The sequence below is a fragment of the Mustela erminea genome, chromosome 4 (assembly GCF_009829155.1).
Source record: "Mustela erminea isolate mMusErm1 chromosome 4, mMusErm1.Pri, whole genome shotgun sequence".
Taxonomy (NCBI): Eukaryota; Metazoa; Chordata; class Mammalia; order Carnivora; family Mustelidae; genus Mustela; species Mustela erminea.
The window spans coordinates 65,358,078-65,376,722 of NC_045617.1; the positions used below are offsets into that span (position 1 = coordinate 65,358,078).

General features: G+C 38.5%; 1 protein-coding gene across 3 annotated transcripts; it reads left to right on the plus strand.

The window, feature by feature from the left end:
- Positions 1-4,798: 4,798 nt before the first annotated feature.
- Positions 4,799-18,366, plus strand: MTFR2 (mitochondrial fission regulator 2). 3 transcript variants are annotated; one of them, XM_032339431.1, is made up of 7 exons: positions 4,799-6,195; positions 6,712-6,827; positions 11,055-11,159; positions 11,640-11,752; positions 12,762-12,907; positions 13,874-14,237; positions 17,966-18,366. In XM_032339431.1, the coding sequence occupies exons 2-7, from the start codon at positions 6,765-6,767 to the stop codon at positions 18,171-18,173; spliced, it is 999 nt and encodes a 332-aa protein (XP_032195322.1). In that variant the 5' UTR covers positions 4,799-6,195; positions 6,712-6,764; the 3' UTR covers positions 18,174-18,366. The 3 variants fall into 3 exon arrangements, with proteins under 3 accessions (XP_032195322.1, XP_032195323.1, XP_032195324.1); XM_032339432.1 differs by having other exon boundaries at positions 4,799-6,095; XM_032339433.1 differs by having other exon boundaries at positions 4,799-5,877.
- Positions 18,367-18,645: the final 279 nt, after the last annotated feature.

An 18,645-nucleotide genomic window follows, 5' to 3' on the forward strand; every position in this document is an offset into this window, starting at 1 on the left:
TGCCTGGCTTCCCAGTGAGCATGCCTTTTAGTAAAACTAGATGATAAGTAAGTACACCTCAAAATTAGGTGACTTGGAAGGACTTCTGTTCACAGTATGACCTGTGTATTTGGCAATGGTAACTTCTTGGTACTGGCACAGTAATTGGCGAATTTCATGGAATGTGTAAAGCCACAGAAAAAGAATACCATTCTCATCTTCCTGAGTAATTGTTTGCTACCTTAGCTGGCCCTTGACTGTGGAGGGTCATACAATAATGTACCAAGAAGGGAAAACTCAACTTTTTATTAGGGTACTTCTGAAGCTGCCTTGAGGGGAATGTTAAGTACACTTTGAATTTTTTGAAAGAAATTGAATATCATCACCAAATATAAGCATAAAAAGAAAGTTACAATAAAACACCAAATTTATTTAACACTGGTTACTGTCAGTATATGCTTATAGTCTATGCATACATTTGTTGGCAATACTCAGATTTCAAAATCAGCATTACCCGCTTTTAACCCCTGTAATACTGTAGTAAAGATACCTCAGCTGCTGCAGTAGAATCCTAATTGTACTCTTTGACCCTTAAATTTCATCCATTAGTTGCCATCTAAAGGGATGTTTTTCAGTTTTAAAATTAATGTCATTTTTAAGTTAAAAACCTTCATGTTTTCCCATTGCCTAAACTTAGTTAAGGTGAACAACTTGAGCTGGTTTTTTGCCTTTGTGCCCTACCCACTCCTTGTTCACTTACCTATCTTAAAATCTTGCATGCTAGCAAATATCCAAGTTCTTTTTTTGTGCTCATTGAATGTAGCACATTCTTTTAGGCTAGCAACTCATTCCATTTAAATGTCTTCCTTTCCCAGAATAAATGTTTAGTTTTGAGCATTGTGCATTGTGTATGCCAGACATACTACATGCCATACATACATGAAGTAAACGCTCTTTGAATGTATAGTGAAAGCATGATACACTAGTATAAGAGAGGTTTGATTGGTATCAGCCAATTTATTTTATGGCTGTCGCTAAAACCTAGTGCCGTCTAAGTTGCTTTAAAATATGCTGAATGGAAGAGATTTCAGATTGCCGTGAACAGAAGTTAGATCATTAATCTTTTTATACATGCCTCATGTCACTTTTGTGCATTGTTTTGGATTACCATGTTTTTAAGAGTAAATAATATGTTTAAAGGAAGGGGAACTAGGAGCTTGAGGTCTAACAGTGTCCTGTGAATAAGTTGGAAAAGGAATGTTTACTGTAGAGAAATGGTAACTGAAATGGGTTCTTGATGGAGAAGGTATGTTTACTGTAGTATAGAGCAGTGATGACTGGGATGGGTCCTTGATAGCAGTCCTCAAGTATTTAAAGGGCTTTCCCTTAAAAGAGGAAATAGAGTCAAATTCAAATTCTATAGGAACAGGAAGCACATTTTATATTACTTTGTCCTGCCTCATCATTTTAACATGTTCCATCTTTAGAGGAGACAGAACCTCGAACCATAGGTACACAGACTGTTACTGACTCGATGAGCTGATATTTGACAACTAGGTTTTTTTTCTTAAAGATTATTTATTTGAGAGAGCACGCATGCGTGCATGTGCAGGAGTTGGAGGGCAGGGCAGAGGGGGAGAGAATCTCACGCAGACTCCCCACTGAGCACTGGGTGAGATCCGCTTGAGTGGAAATCAAGATTCAGATGCTTAACCTTAACCTACTGAGCCACCCAGGTCCCCTGGCAAGTAGAGTAGCTAGCTTGTGAAAAGCAAGTTTTCTACTTATAGAAGTATTGAGAATCTGGATCTCTTTGTCAGGAGGTCTGTGCTGCCTGAAGCTAAAACTTTTTTCCTAGTTCTCTGGATTACTTAATTCAAGATTAAGAGTTACCTTTTACTCTCAGATGCTTCCTTTGTTAAATTGTATGTTATCAACTGAATTACCAGTGGTAATTAAAAAGAAGTACTGCATATTGCTACATTTCTTTCAGTGTTGTGATAGGAATAAATTTAAATTTAGATTGTTTTTTAAGACTTAGGGTATACTCTTTATTTATGTCAAATTTTTGGATGGCAAATAACTTGTTATTAGCTGTAAGGCAATCCAAATCAGTTACTTGGAATTTTTATAATGTAGAATGTTTTTATTCCTATTAGGGCCATTGACAGTATTGAAAATTATGAGTTAATTATTGCTAAAAATGAGAAGGGCTAAATGCAAACAGCACTGATGTATAGCTGACTGTGTGGGTGATCCAGAAATGGAGTAAGACTGGAAGGGCATCCTTTAACTATTTTTTCTGTGTTCTAGGTTTTAACCAACTCTTTTTAAGTGATTGACAAGAGTCAAGGCATACCTACTTGTGAACATATGATTGTATCAGGAAACATTACAAAATCTGAAGTCCTATGAATCTTCTAAAAAAAATGGAACCAAAAAACTCAAGCAGCAGTTCGCTTTTATGCTTTTAGATAGGTCTAGCTGTAGTAGACTATTTTTGTTCAAAAATAGAATGAGTAGTTGTAGACACACAAGACCTTTGAGCATAACCTAGATTTTCTTTTAAATTATTTAAAGGTTCAAATAAAAAGAAATCCTGCTTTTAGACTATAAACATTTAACTTAGATTTTATAATTTTAATATGTCACTACAAGTAAGTAGCAATTTATCGTGAAGATATTATTATAGATATATAGTGGACATTGAAATACAGTTGGGTCTTAACTGTTTTATCTGTTGTCAGAAAGATAAGATGACATTTTCAGGAGAGTTAATTTGAAGTATTTTAATATCAAGGAAAATCTTGGTCTTAATTGCTCTTAATATTTAAGATTTTTGAATAAATAATTATAAAGGTTTAATCAATTTTAAAAGGTGTGTAATTTTTAAAATAGCACTGGTTTGGTTTAAGTTTACTGCTTTGGTACTACCCCTGAGAGGCTTCAAGCATAGGCAGAAGTAGAAGGAAAAAGGGCCAAAGTATTTTTCTTCTTGAAATGTAATATTTAGAGGCGCCTGGGTGGCTCAGTCGTTAAGTGTCTGCCTTCAGCTCAGGTCATGATCCCAGAGTCCTGGGATGGAGCCTCGCATCGGGCTCCCTGCTCAGTGGGAAACCTGCTTCTCCCTCTCCCACTACCCCTGCTTGTCTTGGCTCTCTTGCTCTGTCTCTATCAAATAAATAAAATCTTAAAAAAAAAAAAAAAGAAATGTAGTATTTAAATGAACTTTCTGGGTGGGTACAACCCAATCTAGAGATCACATGAACTCTATGGTTAACGTTGGAGAGGATATTTCCTACTTTGATAGAATGTTGACTTGTATTCTGTCCCACTACTTAAGATAATTACAGTAATTTGAATTCACCTATCACCAGAAACTTAGACTTGTGGCACACGCTAATGGGGTTCTGCTGGGCAGTGGGCAAGATTGAGTATACACATCTTTCTAGCCTTTGTCCAAACCGGCCCTCAGCCTCTCTCCTTTCATTTATTCAGTGAAAAAGTATGGCTGGCATTGGGTGTTAAGATGAATAAAACATTCTTGGTGTTGGGGATCCATAACATAGCATGATGCTTAACTATGTTGTATTAGTAGTACAGGAAAATGGAAAAACACATTGGGATCGCAAGACCAAATACCTCTGAACAGCATTTGCAATTAAGCTAGGTGAAGAATCTCCAAATAGCAGATGGGGAAAACCACCCATCTGCCTGGTGCTGATTTCTGTGTGAATAGAAGGAAGACTTGAGGTAGCTTCTGAAAGACTTGAGAAAAGCAGAATCTCAAATTAGTCAACTGAAACTTGGACTTTTGTCCTCTCCCTTGTGAATGCAAGGTATCCACAGTAAGGACTGGAGAGACTTGAGCACTTTTACCCTAGTGAACTCTCAAAACAGACCTGTCAAGACAAAACTCCCCTTTACCGGACCCCCATACTGAGAAGAAAGTATCGAAAGTGGAATCATTGAGTAGGATAGAGACAAGAGGAGAGGGTCTAGGTCAAACTGGGGGAGGGGAACACAACCAGGAAAATCCTACAAAGCAAGCCACCATATTTCTGAACACTACTCAAAAGCAATAGAAAATGTAAAGTTAAGCTTTCCTGAGTCTTGCATCATTCTAAATGGCCGAGGAAATAATTTCATGTAGATGTGAGCAAGTGGGAAATATTAATGTCAAATCTCACTAAAGGGTATCAAGAAGGAGTATGTATGAATGCTTAGTAAACATAAAATGAAGGAAAGATCTCTGAAATGTTAGGATTAAGTTGTCAGCAAAGCATTCATGGAGAGTGTAGCATTTGACCCGGGCCCAGCTTGCTACCTGAATCAGTTGAATGTGAAGCTCTCTTAATAGTGAAGGGTGAAGGCAGTTTTGCGGCTGGTAACGTTATCTGGACCTATTGGGTGCTGTGGAAAGAGAGGTTACAAGATCCACAAAAGGAAGACAAGGAACTTGAGAAAATTGTGACTTGCTGATTCCGTGTAGGGTTGCTGATCTGTTTGCCTTCTACTTTTACGTTGTCCAACAGCCTTCCTCTGCCCCTACTTTCATGATTTCTAGTTTGGACTGTTGGGATAGTCTGCCAATTACTTAATTATAAGTCATTTCTGTTGTCAGTTCCCTCTGATCCCATATCCAGTTATTCAACAAGTATTGATTGCCCATTGTATATACTAGGCATGCTAAATATTTTTTATTTTTTTAAGTTAGCTCTACGCCCAAGGAGGAGCCCGAATTTATAATTCCTCATGAGATGAAGAGTTGCATATGCCAGACAACCAGACCCGCGCCCCCCCAATATACTAGGCACTCTTCTAAAGCACTACAGAAACGGTGTGGGTCAAAACGAAGAACCTGTTCTTGTGTTTACATTCTAGTTTGGCGATAGGAGGAGCAAGAATACATGTGGGTGATAAATAAAAGAGTGGAGAGAGATGCTATTTAAAAAAAAAAAAATCTTCACTAGAATGTAATCTCCAGCAGGGCAAGAAACGTAACCGGTATTGCTCGTTATTATGTTCCCCATGCTTGGAATAGTGCCCGGCAACATTAACAGACTTTCAGTATTGAATAAATGTGGGTCATAGAGAAATTCGTTTAAAAATACCCTCTCCCCCAGCTTTTTAAAATAGAAGTCGGTAAGCAGTTCATCTTTACCTGAAATAGGGAAAAAAGGAAGTCAGTAATCCCCGATCAGAAATTTTTAAAAAACTGGGTATCATCTGATAAGACTTGGTCCTCACTTAAGTATTATCGGCTAGGCCAGGTTAACGTCCAGCCGGTATCTGGTAGCCTAGATAACCAGCGGCGTTTATTTAGTGAACGTTCTAAGTACAGCAAAGCTACATACCCCTGGAGCACTGTGTTTAGCTTCTGCGAGTCCCAAAAACGTAATGTTCGCTGAATGAAATGGTCAAACAATAAATAGCGACTCCACGGCAAAAGTACTTGGGAGAGCGGCCCCGTTTAGGGTCTCGGTGAAAGGGACAAAACACTTTCTCTACGAACTGGCACTAACTCTGGCTTGTGGGCCTGGCCCAAAACCCATAATGGCTCCAAAACGCCCGGCTGTAGACACCAGTAGTTTAACCGGGAGGAACCCGAAGACACGTTTTGCACGTGCGTCACCATCTCTGCGCGCCCCCGCCCACCAGTTGTCTATAGGCTTCTATTGGTTGACTCGCGGAAGGTCCGCCCCCTAGAAGAAGCGGCTGGAAAAAATCCCGGCGGCCGGGTCAAATAACCGTAACTGACCTGACGTCATTCCGCAGCCAATCCCAAGCAGCGGTCTTTAGCCTTGTCCAATGAGATCCGGCACGAGTTTGGCCCGCGGAGTTTGATTTTCGTCCAGGAAGGCGGAAGTGGCGCCGGTCCTGGGAGGGAGTCGCAGGGTGGGTGGGGAACGCAGGAGGGATAAGGCTGAGCGAGGGGATTCCAGTGCCCAGTCCCGGGTCGGTGGGGGGCGGTCGTTACTGTCTGTGGCCTGCAAACTGTGCCGCGCGGGCCGACTTGAGTCGTCGTCCGAGCTCTCCTGTACCGGGACGGGTGCACCACGAGCTTCGCAGACTGCGGATTCGCGGCAGCTTGATGTTCCGGTGGTTGCTCGGAGGTTCGACTTGGGAGGAGGGTGAGCAAGGCGACCAAGCTGGGTTGGAGAGCCTCTGCGGAGGCTTGCGGCCAAAGCGAGTGACGCGACGGCCTGTTTCTGGGTGAATAAGTCGTATATCTGGGGTTCATATTCCTTAGCTTAAAATGAGGAGCATGGATGGTACCCCGATTCGTTTGTGAGACAGAGCCGCGGTTCATTTAGGAAAGCTTGGAGTCGGCCCTCTGCCTGCTTTCTTTCAAGGGTCGCCTGAGCTCAGCTCAGCTTCCCGGACAGCGCAGACTTCGCTGTCGCAGCTCTCCTAAAGCCTTTCCTGCCAGGTGTCCAATCCATTGTTGGTTGATATTTATTAATGAAGGCTTAAACATCTTATGAACTTTCAGTGGAAATTTAACTGATAGATTGAAGTTTCCTTTACGAGCTCATCCCCACTTCTCCATTCCTCTCTTTCTCTTTAACTTTCTCCTTCAAAATACTGCAGGCCAAAAGAATTAGCTGATGGTGTAATGTGAAACGAAAGGATTCCTCCAGGTTACTTAATACAGTTTTGTGGCATTCTTTTTTTGTTTCTTGGTTCTTTTTGTCGAGAGTAATATTTTCTAAATTATTTTTCCTGAAGGTATCAAGAAACGATAATGTTTCCTTGAATTCGCTTATCTATTTGTCTCCTCAATGTCACTCATATTGAATATCTTAAGAGAAATGCTGGAATATTTTGGTGTTCCCATAGACCAGGTAAATATCTTTTAATTGATTTGAATGACACTGTTGTATTTGTTGTTGGGTCTTATTTTGAAAATGATCTATATGTAAACATTTAAGGCAAAATTGTTGCTTCTTTTCAGGTATAACAAAGGTGAGTTTGCAATAATATACCTTTGGTAGTTTGAGTTAAAAGGGGTATAAGATTAGGGGTACCGGCTGGCTCAGTTGGTAGAGTATGTGGCTCTTGGTCTCCGGGTTGTGAGTCTGAGCCCCACATTGGAGGTAGAGTTTACTTAAAAAAGGATAAGAATATTAGGAGCTTATTTACTGGATAGGTCAAATGCCAGCAAAAGGTGCAAATGCAGCAAAATATATTTTTGCTTTCATAGATAAAATATATTTTTAACTAGCTAGTGGTTTTATTTAAGGTAATTTAATTTTGGTATTTGGATATATAAGGCAAGTTATAGTTCAACAAATTCAGCATAAATCTTGACAGAGGATGACTTAGATCTGAGAATTATAAGCAAATTCAATTTTCTCTACTTAGGGAGCATTACTACATCTAAGATAATATGCTTGGTTCTGCAGGTGATAACAGAGTAGCAATACATGGTTCTGGTATTCATGATGTTTAAAATAAAATATGAGGAATAAGAAACATATACAGACTATAGTACAAGATTGAATATAAGAAAGAATAGTTGGGTTTACAGAATGGGCAAAGTGTTGCTATTTGTTGTGAATTAGAAGAGAGTAATAGTCCAGGATACTTTAAAGATTTTAAACAAAAGTTGAAGACTGGTTATAAATTACAAATAGGCAATTATTATATTATAAATATTATAAATAGGCAATTCAGTATGAGGAACTAGTTTGAGTAGGGAGATAAGGTGAGCCAGATGTGCTGTTGGATTATATAAATAAAATATCCTGCAGATAGATAATTGGTTCTAGAATGTAGGAAAAAGAGATTCAGATTTAAGGTTATCTGCATTCTTATGATATTTGAATTCATGGACTTTGACAGAATGGAAGATGTTGTTGGATGTTATTGATGCATTTTGAATTTCAGAAATAGTGGGATCAAAGATAATGGCAGCTTGAGTAAAAGATTTGCTCATCATTAGATTACTGATGCCTTTAAGGGTTTCTGTAGGTGGAGAGTGGTAGCTGCCTTGTATTTTGAAGAATGACTGAAGAAGGAAGGTGGCATCAGCAACTTCTTTTGAAAAGTTTGTGAAAAGAGATCAAGAGCGACCATCAAATTGATGTTAGAGATAACTTAATGTTTGCAAGCATTGAGGAAGAACCTCACAGCCAGGAAAAATTTTAAGATTCAAATGAAATAGTGAGTGATTGAGCAGTGCCCTTGAGAAGGTAGTTGGATAAGGAATATAAATATAGGGGTGCGTGGGTGGCTCAGTGGGTTAAAGCCTCTGCCTTTGGCTCAGGTCATGATCTCAGGGTCCTGGAATCGAGTCTCGCATCAGGCTCTCTGCTCAGCAGGGAGCCTGCTTCCCTCTCTCTCTCTCTGCCTGCCTCTCCATCTACTTGTGATTTCTCTCTGTCAAATAAATAAATAAAATCTTTAAAAAAAAAACCAAAAATTCTTTAAAAAAAAAAAAAAGGAATATAAATATATAAGCCTTGGAAAAAAGACGGGCAGTCGAGTAGGAAAAAATTGAGAGATGGTGGAGAGTTTTTCAATGTAGAGAAATGAAAATTGAGGTTTGTCACCTTGGAGTTCTCAGTTTTCTCAGTTAAGAGCAAAGTCAAGGCTACTGACAGAAATGGTGACATTGTAGATTGCAGAGACTAGGGATTGCTTTGGGCAACACGGTAGAGAACAAGACATGTTCTGAAGGGGTTGCAGAATACCTGTGCAGAATACTCTGCTGAAGTCAGCTTGGATTTGTAGTCTTTCTGAATATTGCTGTTCTGTGATTTCTTTTCTCCGGCTTAGAGTTGTTGGGGTAGTTCATGATTGGTAGTAAGCATATCACTGAAACAATTAAAATTCTCTGGTTGGTAGGAAAGTCACACCAGTAAAGTCAACATGAGGGTGCTGGATCAGGAGTAGTAAAAGGAGAAGAAAGCATCAGAATGGTGAGGATGGCAATGAAGGGATGAGAGAGAAGAACAGGAATTTGTCAGGATGGAACTTGCAGAGTGAGACATGAAGGTACCATCTGAGTTAACCAAGAGTTGGGTGGCAATTTATGTACAGTGAGTAGCCCTCACTGTAGCAAAACCTCCAGACCTGTGGTTCTTGGAAACAGTGCGTGTGAGTGGCCTATAGAACACTTTAAATATAATTGCTCAGGCTGGCAGGGATTCTAGTGTTACTAGGTCCAGGATCAGTATACTCCAGGCTGTGTTAGTCAATATGGTAGCCACTGGCCAGATGTCATCTTCAAGCACTTGAAATATCTGAATTGAGATCTCTGATAGGTGTGAAATATGCAATGGATTTGGAAGACTTGGTATGAAAAGAAGAATATAAAATAATGCCATTATTTAAAAAATATTGATTACATGTTGAAATGATAATATATGCATATTGAGTTAAATAAAATATACTAAGAAAATTAATCTCACCTCTTTCTACCTTTTCAGATATAGCTACTGGAAAATTTATTTTACAAATGTGGTTTGTGTTTTATTTCTCTTGGAACCCACCTTCCAAGGTGATTCTAGTATACCTATGGTTAAGAACTACCACCCTGTAGGATTGAAAACCAACACAAACATGTCTTTGCCTGCCAAGACTTTACAATCTAATGAAGCAAAGAGAAAACTGCAAATGAAATGAAGTTATATGTAGTTAGGTGTCCTATTGTATGGTACTCCTTGGAACTAGTTTCGGAATTCAGAGCCTAGGAAGCTCCTGAGAGCAGAGAGAATCAAATGTGAATGAGGAGTATGAATCTGGCATTAGAAGAGATGTACAAAAAGCTGGTTCCAGGGCTTGAGATAGAGCTGGGCCCTCTGGGCACATGGGTGAGTGCTTGGCAGTTAGGATAATATTGGCTTGTCTTTGAGACAATGAGGAACATGGCTTAACTCAAAAGAGCTTGTGTCCTTGTTAATGAAAAGTGAGTAGGTAATTCAGTTAGATAAACAGGGCCAAGTGGCAGAGGACCTTTACGGTTGAGTGGAGAATGAATACAGAATTCATGGAGGACTTTATGTAGACTGAGCTGGCGGAATTGGTGGCATCAGTATTTAATCTTAGACTCAAGTGTTTGGATATGATCGGATACATTCAGAACCCTTACTACTTCAAAGCGGAGGGATGGCAATCCAGTGTGCCAATGGCTTCCGGGTCTTCCTCTCTAGCCCTAGTTCTTTTCAACTAGTCAAATGGCTTCAATTTTTACCTATCATGTATTCTGTCTGCTGATGATTCCCAAATCCGTCTAAATCCCAGATGTTTTTTCCCAAGTTCCAAAACTCTATATCCATCTGCTTATTGGATATTTCCAAGAAGATGCTGTTAGGATGCTACCTTTATCTGTTGCTTGTAATAAACTTTGTCCTTGTTATAGGATCTGAGGAAAAACGAAAAGTCCAAGTTTTATTGGTTTTTAAAAAGAGAAAGTGCTTTCTTTGTGTTGAAATCTGCTAAATGTTATGTCCTGTTTTGGGGGCGCTTCCTGTGGGAGTAGTTTATACAGTCTGGAAAACCCAAAGCAACAGATAGGTGGTATTTGAATTACAGTAGATGAATTATAGTAAATGAATTACATTTCATTTCTGTCATCATTTTAAGAACTGACTTCTAGCTGATATATTGCATTGTAAGTAAAGAATTTTTAAAGTTACCTACATTTGTTCCGCTAAAGAGGATTTATTTATACCTCTAAAAAGGATCTCACCTTTAAAGGGAATTACATGAGTTTACTCTGTCTGTACTGGCTGATGCTCGAGAAACTCAAAATTGTCGATTTTTGATTGGGCCAGAAGATACGTTTAGCTGGGAAGAGGGGAGGCAGTTTTTCTGAATAAAGTTCCCAAAGGTATTTTGCCATTATCAGAAAGACCGTTCTTCCTGGAATATTATATAGGTTAACTCCCATCCTTTTTTTTTTTTTTTTAAGACAAATATGAATAAAGTTTAATTCTTTGAAGAAAATACTTTGAGTATACCATTATGTATCTTTTTTTAAACAAGTGTTAGTGCATTTACATCTGCTTTTCTTCAAAGATAAAAACATGCTTTAACAGAGTACTTTTCAAACACTGTATAAATAGGTTTTGCAGATTAGAGAAAATAAAGACTATGGATCAGCTCGGAGTATTGTTCGTATTATTGGGAAAATTCTTCCTCTAGAACCTTGTCCCAGGCCTAATTTTGAGGTAAGTCTGTCAATAGGCATTGTTTAAGTACTATGTCTAAAATAACCTCGGTACCAGAGTCAGAGTAGAACAAAAGAAGAAAGGTTTCTTGTAAGCCAAAACCCTTTAGTTTATTCGTAGAAACAAGTCATTTGTTGTATGTTTTTGTTTTTACTTCTTTGAGTAATTACATTCAGACTTGGAAAGGTACAAAGCAACACCCGAATAGCTTATTTTATTCTTCTAGTTTGTGTTTCATGATAGATGATATTAACCAGGGTAGAGATATATTGCTACATGTGTAGACTTCAGAATAACATTTTCCTCAGTATTGTTTCTTGCTAACAGATGCATGTTTGGTATTGAATATTCTTTTTCCTTTTCACTCTTGTATTTTTAATTTATGTAATTTCCATGGGCATGCATGTGTCCTCCCTTCCACCCCCGCCCCAGACCCCTGCAGAGCTCTGACTTTTTTTTTCTCACTTTTTTTTCCTTTAGTTGATCCCACTGTTGAACTCTGTAGACTCTGGTAACTCTGGATCTGTAGTTCCATCTTTTGCTGATACTCTGTGTGTGGCAAATGATGAAGAAGCCAGTTATCTCAGATTTCGGTAATTTGATATACTTTGGAAAATGGGTAGTGGGCTGTAATCTGAGTTCTTGGCATGTGTTGAAGTTTGATCATTCTAATTGAGCCTTTTGTCTGTCTTTACTGCCCTGTGTCTTCCTAATAAGGATTTATTTCATTTTTCCCATTTCTCTTAATGCAGGATTAGGAAAGAATAATATTAAAAGAATGTCAGAATCAGTATGTCCATTTTTAGGAGAAAGCTGTTTCCTACACTACATACTATATATATTTATTTATTTTATATATTTAACCAAAAGGTATTTAGTATTTACTGTGTACCAGGCAATGATGTTAAAAATATTTAAAAATTTAGGATGTGTTACTGTTGTGTTAACATTTGTTGATATGTTCAGATATAGGCTGTCAGCACAATAAGGGTCAATTATTCAAATATTCTGGCTAAATTTATTATGTATCAAACTGATTTATCTATTTTAAAACAGAATACCACAAACTTACCCCTAACATAATGCTGAATATTAAATTAGGCCCTTCAGTACCTTATATTCAGAATATGTAGAATTTCTAAGTAAATCAACATTATTTCTAAATAAATCAATCTGTACTGTATTTAAATCTAATAGGTAGAACAGTTATAGGGTAATTATTTTTGTTTTACAGTCCAAGAGCAAGATTTGTTCCTTCATTCACTTACCACTTTCGGTTACCTATAACTGTTGTGTTCCAGATACTGAGAATACAGAGTTACATAAGAAGTTGTCCTTGTCCTCAGCCAGTCTAGAGACAATCACGGGATAAAGAGAACTTCCCTATTTTTTTTGTGTCTTTATTCCTCTTTGACTCAAAGAATTTATTGCTCCAGGAAAGTTTCCCTCCATTTCTCTCTCTCTCTCCCTCCCTCTATTATGTCATTGTGTACTTTTTCCTTCCATGCACAGAAATAGTATATGGAAACATGAAGAAGAGGAGAAAATGGAATTTTCCCATTCTTTTCAACCAGTTTGAAATCCATTTTCACCTGTTCTCAGACAGAGTAAACGAATGAAAAGTGACGGGACTGTAGGTGAAGCTGCATTTAAAAAGATAACTGCCCTTGAAGAGGAGCTGACTTTTCTTCGCACCCAGATCGCTGCCATCGTGGGAAGGCAGGAACTGAAAGCCAGTAGGCATGTGGGTGAGTCACATGGGGTTTGTTTCAGTCCGATGGGGCGGGGCTAGCAATTCCTGTCCACGGGCTGCTGGGGATGTGCAATTACTAGGCGTGGAGTTTATTTAAAGTAAGTTAAGGCACGTTTGTAGTGAGGGGGCTGGTATCGGCTCCAGCTATACTGCTGAAGATTGAAGGAGACTTTTCTACCTCTTCAGAAAAGCATTGAAATTTATGAGGAAGGACATATTAATTTGAAAGAAGAGCATGTATTTGTAGCTTGAAGTTATTGCTGCTATCCTTCCACTAAATTCACGTTGAATAGTGTATTTCAGATGATCCTTTTCTCCATGTTTAGAGATGTGACTTGCTTTAAACAACATGTATGTAATATATACACACGTGTATAATTCATATACAACATGAAATGTTCATATAGTGTTGTATATTTATAATATATAAATACTATATAATAGCAATTAAAGTGAGATGCACACATACATTTTTTAAACCAGTCATGTTAAGAACACAGTCTTTAGGGAGCAAGTCTGTTGTGAAAGTATAGTACTCTGTACCCATCCTAGGCTCTTGCCTAGAAAATGGTTTGTTTCTACAGTGTCATCATAATGTACCAGTCTGAGTGTTTCTAACTACAAATTGTTAATTATATTTTAGCTTTTTTAAAAATAGATGATGAAATTCAGATTGTATGTTAATTACTGAGAAAGAACTTTATATTTTTCTTTTTAAAATGCATTCTCACCCTTCCTCCCTTTATAGGCCTACACAGACAATCCTAATTGGTTTAAAAATAAATTTATTTTTTGATTTGACTCTTATCAAAATTACTAAGCAGATGGGATTCCTTCTCTTTCCTGGCCACCCTATCATTATTTCAGTAACATTACAGAAATTGTTCCTGCTTTGGTTCTAATTAGTTATGTGGTATGTTAGAATTTTGCATGATTTTTCAAAAGACTACTTTGTTTTTAGGCTTCTTTGACTTGAATGATGAGCCTCGTGGTTTGGGACAAAGACCATCACCAGGGACTACTGAACTGAGTGCCCAGCCAGATCCATTTTCAAGTTCAATGCTTTTTCCTCCTCCTCCTCCTCCTCTTCCTCCTCCACTGCCCCCTCAGCATTTTTCTCCACAGCCGACCTGTTCTCCTCTCACACAGTCAGGATCTAATAATATGTGTGACTCAGATAATTCCGCAAATGAAATGAAAAAACAGCACCCGGCTGACAGTAAGACCAATTACAGTCATTCAAAAAACCAGAAAAATAAAGATGTTCCAAACATGTTGGATGTACTAAAGGACATGAATAAGGTTAAACTTCGTGCTATTGAACGGTATGTTACCATAACTTGAGAAATGCACCAAGTTCTGTTCATGTTTTAGTGACTTATTGTATTTATTAAAGTACTACAGACAAGTCTTCTCTCTTATTCCTCTTTACTCCAAACACCTCTCCCAGAAAGAATTCTTTTCCAGTTTTTTTACTCTTCCTTCTAGTGTCTTATCTGTATTTTTTAAACAACATACTTCCTTTGCTATTTCTTGATACTTTAACTGTATTTCCCTTTGTTAAAACTCAAGAGTATGTTCTCCCAGCCATCCTGTCCTCTAACACGAACACAAATACTCCTCTTGTTCCATCTTCCCAATGTAATTAAATCCGTAGGCTTTACTTAAATCAGTATTCAGAATTTACATCTTTATAACAGTAAACAGTCACAGGTAAGCCATTTCCTTTGTTATAGTTACGTTTTGTTTGTTGAATAATTTTATTTTCTATTGCAGTTAATGTCTCTCTGAATTTCTTTCTCTTTTTCTTTTTAAAATAAATTCCCTGGTAGGAGCCCTCTGTCCTGCTCCAATCTCTGGTTCCTGCAAGCCTGCTGTGTTTTTGCCATGTTGAGAATTTCCTTGGCCATCATCATGGGCATTCTATACCCTTTCACTTGTGTTGCCTTACCCATTACTGGGGTGTCCTATCTTCCCATACCTTCCTGAGAAAGGATCTGTAAAAAGGGAGACTATTTTAAGACTGCATTCTGAAAATGTTACTATTTTATTTTCACAGTTCATTGCTAGTTTGGCTGGGTATACAGTGGCAGAAAATCATTTTTCTGCAGAATTTTGAAGATGTCGTTCCATCGATTTCTAGCTTCCAGTGTTCCTACTGAGAAGCTGATGTCATTCTCATTCCTGGTACCCTGTATGCAGCCTGTTTCTTTATTCTTGAAACATTTAAGATCTTCTCTTTAGTCCTGGTGTTTGGGAATTTCATGATGCCATGCCCTGAAGAGTTCCTTTTTGAATTTCTTATGCTGGGCACTTGTGGACTCAGTCTTGAGTTTACCTTTCATTCAGTGTGTAGACTTCTCCTCAGTCCTTGTTTTCAGGAAGGCAGCTCAACCCCCATTATCTTTGCTTTCATCAGCTTTCCAGCTTTCAGTGTTTTGTTGTGGTTCTTACGCACTCTCTCATAATTTCTTTGTCTTTGTGGGTATTGTGTCCTTTTCATTTCTTTACTGTCATTTTAGTAGGATTTCACAGAGATCTGCCATGTTCATTTGGAAATCCCTCATTGAGGTTTTTTGTGAGAAAATAAATACATTTTCTATATAATAGTGTTAGGAAAGCTACATCATTTCATTATTAATGAGGTTATGATTTGATCATTTGTGAAGCACCTGGTACAGAGAAAAATATTGTGGCTAGATGGGCACACTTGTTTCAGCAAGATGGCCTACTGGGCCCAGTCAGTGTCAGACTGTGCTCTGACTACTACCATCAGTGGAGACACAGCAAGGAGGCCAATAGACTCTACCCTCCACCCCCAGTATCTCATTTTTCTACAGCTAACCTTGCATTATACATTACTCCATAATCAGATGAGACTTCCCCCTTCTTTACATTTACAAAGTCATTATTCATGTTCTCTGCCTTCTATCTTGTTACTGTGAATAAAGTATCATTGTTCATGTCCGGGCTCTCCCTTGGGTTACTGGTTCCCCTTCTCTCTCCTCCTCTCAAGGATTTTACTTAAAATTATCCCTTCTGTCTTCTTTATCATCAAAGTTTTCTTCTTTACTTTATTCTTGACTGTTTCCCATCTTCAAAACACGTATATCCTTGGAATTATTTATTTCTGTGCTCCTCTTTATGGTATAAATTCTTGTTGTCAATAGTTTGTTTGCTTTTCTCACTGCCGCCTTTTACCTTCTGTAATATGGTCTCTGTCCCCACCACTCCACTGACAACTGCTGTTTATCAAGGTCACCAGTGACTCCCTTGCTAAATACAATGGTTAGTTCTTAGTGTTCCTCTTACTTGAAAGCTTGGCAGTATTTATACAGTCTGTGGTTCCCTCCTCCTTGGAACACTGTCTTCCTTTGGCTTCAGGGAAATCACACTTGGTTTTCCTCTTACTTCACTGGCCATGCCTTATTCCTTTGCTTAATCTTGCTTCTTGGCCTGGTGTCTATGTTGGCATGTGCAAGGCTCAGACCTCAGTCCCCTTCTCTCTATATCCACATTGTTTCCTTTGGTGATCTCACGGAGTCCTGTGGCTGTGTATACCATTGATATGCTAATGACATTCACATTTATTTTTCTATCCCTGATTTTCTCCTCTATATTCCATGCCTGCTTGATGAAATGCCTGCCTGACATCATTTGCTTGTCTCGCAGATGTCTCAGGTTTCATGTGTTCAAAACAGAACTCTTCCTTCCTACCTGTCCACTTCCTCCACCTTGAAAACCCGTTCTGTCCCAAGTTTTTGCATCTCAGTAAATGGCAACACCATCACCCAGTTGTTCATCACCCAGGTGTCTGTCCAGTCCAGACATCTAGCATCATCCTTTTCCTTTCCTTCCCATTTCCTTTCTATCAGCATACAGTTCAAATGTGTGTACCCTCATGATCTAACTGCCACCCCCAATCTAAGCCACCATCTCTAACTTGGACTTCTGCAATAGCCTCCTAATTGGCCTCTCTGCGTTCTTGCCTCCTTACCTTTTCTCCATAGAGTAATCAGGGTGATCCTTTAAAAATTGAAGTCCAGGGCCATTTGGCTGGCTTAGTTGGAGCATGCGACTCTTAATCTTGGGGTTGTAAGTTCAATCCCCATGCTGAGTGTAGAGATTACTTCAAAATAAAACAAACAAAAAAATAAAACCTTAAAAACAAACAAAAAAAATAAAACTTGAAGTTCAGTCTGGCCATTCCCTGCTTAAAACCCTTTGATGGTTTTCTATCATGCTTAGAATATAATCCAGACACCTTGCTGTGGCCTCTCAGTACCCCCAGGGTCCAGCCCTTGCTTCTGTCTCTGACCTCATGACCTATTTCTCGTGTCACTCTCTGCGCTCCAGCTGTAACTGTTTTTCTTTTTTCTCACATATGCCTCCACTGCATGTTTACACTAACGCTGACTTGGGGTCATTTATAGGGAGGACGCCATCTCCTTAAAGAAGCTTTTCCTGGTCATCTCATCTAAGGTGCTATTGTCCCAGTCACTGTCACATTACCTACTTAATTTTATTTATAGCATGCATTGCTGTCTGCAGTGATCTCACTTGTTTGTTGATGATTTCCTGTCACCAGAATATTCCATGGGAGTAGGATATGGCTGTACTCTCAAAGCATAAAATGGAATCTGGTGTAGTAGTAGGCATTGAGAGAAGACTGAATGAATGATTGGCCCAATAGCTTTCTCTTCATGAATTCAGTTAGTCCCCTTCGAAAGTTCTTAAATATGTTTTTAAATTTTCCACTGGAAAATGAGAAAATTAAAAATAAAGATCTTTAGCACAGTGAGATATTTGATAATCTCAGGTCCCAGCAAGATTGTGGTGGAGTCCCACCCACCAGAAGAAACCATAGTTTCTTGGATTTCTGATTCCTAATTCATTGTGCCTTCCAGATTCCTTGTTCTTTGGCGAAAATTTTCAATCTTGAAGAATCATTAGGTTGTAATGTATTATGCTTATATTTCTGGTGTATTTGTCATTAAGGAGCTACATTACACAAGGCTTTAATTAAAAAACTTTTTTTTTTTTTTTTAAATAGGTCACCTGGAGGTAGACCCATTCAGAAGAGGAAAAGACAAGATTCACATTGGGATCCAGTGTCTTTAATATCCCATGCACTTAAGCAGAAGTTTGCATTCCAAGAAGATGATTCCTTTGAGAAAGAAAATAGGTCTTGGGAACCTTCTCCGTTTTCTAGTCCAGAAACTTCAAGAGTGAGCTATAATAATGTAAAGCTAGTGTTTTAATTTTTCTTAAGTATGTCATTCATGATACATCTTCGCCTTCACGTTCTCTTGAAGTACTTGCACAGAATGGGCCGTGTGGTTGTTGGCTGGTACCGTGTCTGTTTCTGTGGTTTCTGTTCCCTTTCACACATTCCTTTTAGCTTTTTGGCTTACTATGAAGTTTTTTTAAATAAAACACTTGATTTGAAAAATACTTGTGCATGAGTCTGTCAAGGTTTCTCCTGACAGGTGCTAACTTGATGTCGCTGTCTGCAGTTGGGACAAGGTGTCTGAAACTTGAAGAGACCAGAGAATGGTGACAGATTCCCTCAGTGAGTTACATGGATACTCCCAGTATTTTTCTCAACTATAAAGACTAGGTTATTTAGTTAAATAGAATGTTAACAGTGCTTTTTAAAAAGTAGCTAGGATCGTAATTCTCTTCAGTGACAACGTTTCTTGGCTCCCGGCATGGATCGGAGCAGGAGAAATG